This window comes from Solanum stenotomum, chromosome 6 (genome assembly GCF_019186545.1).
Source record: "Solanum stenotomum isolate F172 chromosome 6, ASM1918654v1, whole genome shotgun sequence".
Taxonomy (NCBI): domain Eukaryota; kingdom Viridiplantae; phylum Streptophyta; class Magnoliopsida; order Solanales; family Solanaceae; genus Solanum; species Solanum stenotomum.
Genome location: NC_064287.1, coordinates 21,748,523 through 21,757,166, shown reverse-complemented (window position 1 = coordinate 21,757,166; position 8,644 = coordinate 21,748,523). Strand labels below are relative to the sequence as shown.

The 8,644-nt window shown below is 35.1% G+C and overlaps 1 protein-coding gene across 1 annotated transcript; it reads left to right on the top strand.

Annotated features, from left to right (window-relative positions):
- The first annotated feature begins 6,099 nt into the window (after positions 1–6,099).
- On the top strand, positions 6,100–8,389 carry LOC125868574 (uncharacterized). The gene is made up of 5 exons (XM_049549204.1): positions 6,100–6,687; positions 7,018–7,109; positions 7,230–7,482; positions 7,531–7,686; positions 7,949–8,389. Exons 1-5 carry the CDS (start codon positions 6,100–6,102, stop codon positions 8,387–8,389), a joined length of 1,530 nt encoding a protein of 509 aa, XP_049405161.1.
- The last annotated feature ends 255 nt before the right edge of the window (positions 8,390–8,644 follow it).

The following is an 8,644-nucleotide window of genomic DNA, read 5'->3' as shown; positions in this document are numbered from 1 at the left end:
GGGAACTATGGAATTTTATGAATATTCTCTTCTAATTATTTGTTTATATTTTTGAGATATTGTCAATGTTATTATCTACACATATTTAAAGTGTAGCATTCATTTGATAATAATAGTATCTTATAAAATTATTGTTTATTTTGTTGTTGATGTAATTGATATTATTATTAGATAAAGACTCAATATTGAAAAAAGTTATTTACCAAAAGTTCCTCTATAAGCCAACCAAATCTATGTATTTATTCTATTTTATAAATGTGATATGTCTCCTATAACGATTATATTAATTAATTTATCTCCAATGGTTATTGCAATTAATTTTTAAAATTATTGAGATCAGTTTTAAATTTCTGAGCAGTAATTTTATGATGGATTTCAAAAATTGAGGTAATTGATTAATAACTACCTTTTAAGAAAAAATAATAATTAAATACTCCTAGAAGTGTAGAATCTCTTCTCCTAAATCATAGGCACATAATAATTCATTTATCTCCACTCAAAATAATAAACACGAAAAAAACTAATAATCTATTTTAATCTTAAATAATTATAAAAATAAAAATGGATATCTCTTTAAAAAACTAAAGGTTCAAGAACATAAACTATGCAACATATAAGAAAGTTATTCAATTATTGATAGTACATATTCTTAGGTAAAATAATTACTTTTGAAAAGAATTAATTGAAAATTGAAAATTTATTTATTTTTAATTCACCCATCCATTTTTATTATAAGGGGGAGAATATATGTCACGACTCAGACCGTCGTGATTGGCACCCACACTAACCCTCCGGTGGGAGAACCATTAATACAATCCAACTAATCAACTTAACCCAAGCACTACATTTAAAGCTACGAAAGCAGGCTTAAATAACTGTATAACTAACACGGAGTCCCCATAAACTCCGGAAGTTCAACTAACATCTACCAAATAATGCGGAAATACCCCTAGAACCTAAAAGACATTGTACCAAAACTCTACTAACGACAAGTCTAAGAACAAAGGGTACAACCCCGAAACTAAACAAACACCTTAAACAGATAGTCTAAGTCTGAAAAGAGTGGACTTAAACAAGAAAGATCCATGGTAGCCTGAAAGAAGTGGATCACCCTCGAATCCGGTCACACTCAATAGTCACCCAGATGAGGTCTATTAATAGCCGCCTGAAGATGCCCTATACTCAACAAAGAACAAGCAAGTGCAGTATCAGTACACAACCACAGTGTACTGGTAGGATCACAAAGTTATCCCAATAAGTGCAACATAAGCAAGTAATTATAACATCATAAACAGGCATGTACCGAACATATATAATATCAGTCATCTTATCAGGAAACATGTTCAATTCCACATTATCAATAGCAGGTAGATACGAAAATATCAATCACAAGTCAATGGTCCTCTCATGGAACCCACACCCAAACTATTAGTGTACCGGTAAGTGGTACCCGATCCAATGTTTATGCCGAAACGTGGCAACCGATCCAAGTTAGTGTGTCGAAACGCAATACCCGATCCATTCAACAAGCCACAATCACAATCACAAGTATATTCTCAAATCATACAATCAAGTCATGATTCATGTCATTCATCATTCATCTATCCTCATTTACAATTAATGTGATCAATAATGCAACATTCGCATACATACATGTATTATAATGAAGCAAGAACAAACATACTTCACATAACATGAAATCACAACCATCACCTACCTCGAACAAAGCTTGAATCCCTTAAGAAACTTGATTCTTCCCCTTCCTAATTCTTTCCGCTTGTTCTTGGTCTACAAACAATCAATATAACGCGAGGATCAATAAACAAGACCTATATTACCTGAATTATAATCAATAAAATAACCCTAGGTCGAACCCTTGATCCTCATGCCCAAATTAGGGATTTTTCCACCATAATTCTCATATCAAAACCTTCCCCCAACAATAATTACCCAAGAAACTATGTTCTATGGATCAAAAAATGGATTGGGGGAGTAAAACCCTTACCTTTAGCCTCAAGAATGGTGTAAAACGCTCAAGAAAACACCTGGGGTCGTTCCTTAGCTCTCAAAGTCGAAAAGTGCAGAATAAAATATTTTTGGGGTTTATTTCCGACTTAAGTCGTGTCTGTCCCACTATGGCGGCCCAAGTCCCGTCACAGCGGTCCCGCCCTGGCGGGAAAATCCCGCCTCAGCAGCTTGCACGGAAACAGTGAGAAAATTAAAGAATTTTCAAATCCCCTTTTCACACCACACCTTCATCCCATGACACTCAAAAAATACCCGCTCGCGCTACGACTATTTTCGGGAGTTCTACTCTCCCGAATTTGATTATGTAAAGTCATACGGATTCCTTAACGTCTTAGCTATCCACTCATGTAATCAAAATCATAATTAGATATCTTATGAGTTACCAGATTTCCCTAGACCTTACTGACTCCGATTTCGTCTAAATTTGGACTAGGTTAGGAAATTCCAAGTTACTATCAAAATGTTTTGTGGCTCCAATTATTTCCTTCATTGGCTTTTCCCTAACGATAGAATCAGGTCGTTACAATATCTATTATTATTATTTTATTTATATATCTAATAGGAGAGGAAAAATACAATTAGTATAAAATAAATAAAATTTATCATTAAATAAAAAAATATAATTTAAATTTTAAAAATAAAAATAAAAGTTGAAAACAAACAAAAAGAAATCTGATGTATATTTTTTTTAAAAATAAATATATTCAGACATTCTAACTGGATCACTTGACTTCTTTTTATCATAAAAATAAATTACACTTATATAAAACATTTTTGTTTCTTCTGTTTACTGTATTTAGTCTGTTTGGTTATTTAAAGTGCATAAATGAAATGTAACTTAATAATTTTAAAATTACTTATATGCAAAATCAAGAAAATTGCTTCATTATGTGTGTTTGATTAATTTCAATAATAAATATAAAATGCATCTATTAATTATTTATTAAATTCTAATTTCATGTTTGTATTAAATAATAATTTGTAATTTGTAATTTAATAAAATTTTCATTAATAATTTGAATCGAATTAAAATCAGTAAATAATATTTTTGGAATTTGTGGTTTTGAATTATACATGTATAAAATATTTAAATTTGTTTTTTTACTTTTATAGTATTAAACATTTCATGTGGAGAGTTGAAATTTGATTTTTTTTTATACAAAAAAAAAACCTTTTTAGAAGCTTAATATAAATATATCGTAACCCAAAAATATAGTTGATCATAACTATTAGAGTAATATTATTAAAATAAATTATATGCTAAATCATTGAGTTAATATAATCATATAAATAGCAATAATGTATTACTATAACAATTTATACAATATATTAACAAGTAAATTAATTTTATCTTAAAAAACATATTACCAAGTAAAAAAATTCATAAATTACTTTTAATTTAACAATTATGACATTTAAAAATATTCGCGTATCGCGCGGGTACATATACTAGTCTATATATATATAATAGGAGAGGTGATAGAGCATACGTGTCAACACCACAATTAATCTCTAATTTAACTTTTAAATTATTAACTAATCAAAATAGAATTAATTAAATATTTTAATCAAAGAAAAAAAAGTTAATATTTTAAAAGAAAAGTTACAGTTTTTTAACCAATTAGAATTGTTAGTTTTTTTTTTTAATTTAAAAAATGTTACAGTTTTTTGCCGACATGTTTTAGTCTTTAATTTCCAGTTTTTGGAAAACAATTAAATATATAATAATAATAACAACAATAATAATAATAATAAGGAAAAAACTATCTTTCGGATGGCACATGTTAAGCAAACATTTCTCTCGGCGTAGGATAAGTCGAGGTAGGCTATCGTGCAGCGACCATGAAAGGTAAGCGTAACACTGCAGCTCCGATGACTACCATGGTTACTCCAGCTTCAGGGGAAAACCATGTACTCTCTCCCCTCACCTTTGGGAACTTCCTTCCCCCGGCATTTCGGTCCATCCAGGAGGAGGGAGAGATCGATGAAGAATGCAACAGTATTGAATGTAACAATACCCGACTAGATATTGGGGCTGGGAAGAAACCTGAAATTCCGGCGACAGTGCTCCCCTGCCGACTTCAGTTCACCGGTGTGAGGTGTTCTAACCCCACTACTCCAGATACTCAAGAACCAAACACTCCACAAGTGAAGCAGAATCGTGGATATCAGATGGAGAAATCACTTGATTATGCTCCCCCAACTATGAGGGATGGTAAGCTAGTAGTCAACCTTACGAAGGAGGACATTCGTGAGTCCGATGAACACTGGGCAACGACGCTTATTGGATATGTGCTAGGGGATACACCATTTGAGAAATCTATGGACAATTATGTCACAGTTCTGTGGAATTTTGTACAGAAGCCCAAAGTATATACCATTCGGATGGTTACTATGTGTTTCGATTTGCTTCTGTAGCTGATAGGGATGAGGTTATGCAGGCTGATCTGTATACATACCACAACAAACCATTTATGCTGAAGAACTGGGAGGCTAGCTTCATATTCGACACGGAATGTATAACTACGATTCCCTTATGGGTAAACTTCCTGAGTCTACCAGTTGGATATTGGTCAGCGGAAGCGTTAAGTAAGGTTGCGAATGCGGTTGGAAAACCTCTGTACACTGATCGATAAACGATAGAGATGAATCGTATTTCGTGTGCTAGAGTGATGGTTGAAGTCGACATATCTCAACCTTTGGTGGAGATAGTTACCCTTGATACTCTTCATGGTTCCTTTCGGCAAGACGTGAATTATGAATGAAGGCCCAAATTTTGCTTTGATTGCTTGAAGTTTGGGCATGACAATGTAGAATGTTGGGCTAAAGTATCTCATGATCCACCTGCTGATGACTTTAAGAAGGAACCTAGGAGGAAGAGAAGAGCCAGGAGGAAGCGAAGAAATATCTAAACATGGCACGCTAGACTAGCTATAGCAGATGAGGTACTAGATCCTGCACTAGAAGTAAATATTCATGCTCGTGCTAACAATGCTGGGCATAGAGATGATACTGGAAACACAGGTATTACTTTGTCTAACAGATTTGAAGTGTTGGGATTCACTAGAGAGGACATATCAGGGGAAAAGACTGACCATCTTCCTCTCCCCATGATTATTAGTACTTGGAATGTGAGAGGGCTGAATAGGCCCTTCAAGTAGAAAGAGGTGTTCCTCTTACTGAGAAAGAATAAAATTGATATTTTTGGGTGCCTAGAGACTAGAGTTAAAGAAAATAATGCACAAAAAGTACTAAAGAAGGTAGATAGAGACTGGGCTTACTGCTGCAATTATCCCCATGGTGTGAATGGAAGAGTTTGGCTATTGTAGAAGAAACACCTAGATGTTCAAATCCTTCATGTTCATGAAAAATTTATACATTGTGAGGTTGCAAATGTAGCATCTAGCATTTCCATTTTGATCACTATAGTGTATGCAAGGAATGAACAAAGCAAAAGGGAGGTTTTATGGCAGGAATTACGAGGTCTGGGGGACAACAAACAGAGCCCTTGGATTATAAGTGGAGATTTTAATAATGTATTAGTAGTGGAGGAAAGAATTGCCTTACAAGTCACTCAGGCTGAGATAGCGAGGTTCAAGAAAATGGTTGATAGATTACAATTGACCCCCCTCAGAACGAAATGGTGCTATTTCACTTGGTCTAACAAACAATAAGCTACAAGTAGGGTTTACAGTAAGATTGACTGGGGTTTTAGAAACCTTGAATGGCTACAACAATTTAGCCATGTTGAGGCTGAATTCCTAGAGCCAGGAGTATCAGATCATTCCCCAGCCATTATACAATGTCAACAGAGAATTACTTTGCATCCAAAGCCATTTAAGCTCTATACGACTATGATGGAGCATCCCCAGTTCAAAGACATACTTTAGAAGGTATGGAAAATGCCAAGTAGGGGAGCAAAAATGACTATTATATGGAACAAGATGAAGAGGTTGAAGGTAGCTTTGAAAGAGTTGAATATGTTCATGTCCACTTATAGTCAAAGGCTTTGTCAAAAAATTGTTAGAGGATATCCAAGCTCAAATAACCACACAATCATTGTGTTAAGCTATGTTTGAGCAAGAAAAAAAGATCCTTCAGGAGACGCAAAAATGGAGCCTGCTGGAGGAAAAGGTTTTGAGACAAAAATCTACCGCATGCTGGATTGATAGTGGAGATGCCAACTCCAAGTACTTTCATGCACAATTCAAGATCAAGGCAAACCAAAACACTATATCCTCTATATACACTGCAGGACGTACAAAGATCACTGATTCTACAACTATTGAGCAGGAATTTGTTTTTGTGTTTAGTAAATTGATGGGTGATTGTCATGAGAAGATGCCTTGTCCTAATGCACAGATCATAAAAGATGGATCATGCCTTGGTAGAGAACAACAACTTGTTTTGATAGCTAAGGTTAGTATGGAGGAGATTATTCAAGCTGTGGAAGAGATGCCAAAAGATAAAGCACCAGGGGTGGATGGTTGCCCAATAGAATTTTATACAAAAAATTGGGGTATAGTAAAGGAGGACTTATATGCAGTTGTTCAACATTTTTTTAGCTCTAGGGTCATGATGAAAGCTTGGAACTGCACAACTGTCACATTAATACCTAAAGTTCCTTCTCCTACCCAGATGACAGACTTTAGACCTATTGTTTGTTGTTCCACATTATATAAAATTATTGCAAAAGTTCTAACTAGGAGACTGAAGAGTGTGGTGAATAGTCTTGTGGGTGAATCACAATCATCATTTATTGAAGAAAGGCACTGATAATATACTTCTGAGCCATGAGCTATTCAAAGGGTATACTAGGAAGTGGATTTCACCTAGATGTGTTCTTAAGGTGGATCTTAGGAAAGCATATGATACTTTAGAATGGCCTTTTTTAAAATCTATGCTGGTTAATCTTGGATTTCCTTATAAGTTCATAGAATGGGTGATGGAGTGTGTTTCCATTGTCAGTTATTCATTACATCATTACAGATCAATGGAGACCTGACTAATCCTTTCAAGGCAAAAAGAGAATTGAGGCAAGGGGATCACATGTCCCCATATCTCTTTGTGCTAGCTATGGAGTACCTTAATAGAGAGATGAAGCTATTGGGTAGAAACAGAGATTTAAACTTCCATCCAAGATGTGGCAGATTGGGAGTGGTGCATATGTGTTTTGCTGATGATCTTTTAATGTTTTGCAGGGCTGACATTATCTCTATTACATTATTGAAAAAGACTCTTCAAAACTTCTCTGATGTATTAGGATTGCAGGCTAATGAAACTAAGAGTTCTATTTATGTTGTTAGAGTAACACAGGAGGTCAAGAATGATATACTCACATTGCTTGGGTTTGATGAAGGAACCCTCCCCTTCAAGTATTTGGGGGTTCCTTTGTCAACAAATAAATTGACTATTCAACAGTGTCTTCCACTGGTGGAGAAGATCACAGCAAAAGTGAGATGTTGATCAGCTAGATTACTCTCATACTCTGGTAGACTGCAGTTAATCAAGTCTGTACCGTTTGGTATGCAAAGCTATTGGGCTAAGATTTTTGAACTGCCAAAGAGAGTAATAAAAATGATTGAAGTTGTATGTAGAACTTTTATATGGACCGGGAAAGAGGAGATGTCAAGGAGAGCACTAGTAGCCTGGGAGAAGGTGTGTCAACTAGGGGCAACCGAAGGTCTTAATAAAATTGCACTTGGTACTTGGAACAAGGCAACCATACTCAAACAATTGTGGGATATCTCTATTAAAAAACACTCTCTATAGATTAAGTGGATTCACTATTATTACATCAAAAATAGAGACCTGGAGATTATGGACAACCCCAAGAATGCAGCTTGGGTGGTAAGGAAAATAATGGACAGTCGAGAAGTGTTTTATCAATTCAACTAGTGCTACTACGGTACTTGTACAGGAGATGAAAAAGCTGGAAAAGCAAGGTAAATTTCAGATTAAGGCAGCTTATCACTATTTTCAGCAGCAACACCCTAGAGTTCCTTGGAAGAGCTTAACCCTACACAAGCATATACATCCAAGACACAGATTCCATCTTTGGCTAGCAGTGCAACAGAGATTGTCCATTGTGGATCGACTACAAAAATTTGGCATCCAGGTCCTTATGGAATGTTCCTTCTGTTCTCAGGAAGAGGAGACATTCGATCACCTTTTATTCTCATGTTCCTATAGCTATAGGTTTGGACTAGATTGCTTCATTGGTTGCACCAGCCTCGAAATATTGTCTCATGGCACCAAGAGCTGGAGTGGATTTGTCACAAGGCAAAGCAGAGAAATAGCATGGCTGAGATTGTGTGATGCACCTTTGCGATGGTGGTTTACTGTATATGGAGGGATGTGAATATCAAGCGATTTCAACACGGACATGTCGAGAGATAGTAATGCATATTCACATCCAAGGGAGGAACAATGTTGGATGTCATAATTCTTTAATGCAGTTAAATTTTTTTCCCTAGTAAATGTATAGATCCTTATCTTAGCTAGATGTGTAGGTGATTTCCTTGGTTGTTTTGTTTAGTTTAGAGGTAGTTGGTCTGCATCTACCTAGTTATGTAATGATTCAATTTGATTAATAAAATGGGTTGTTACTAAAAAA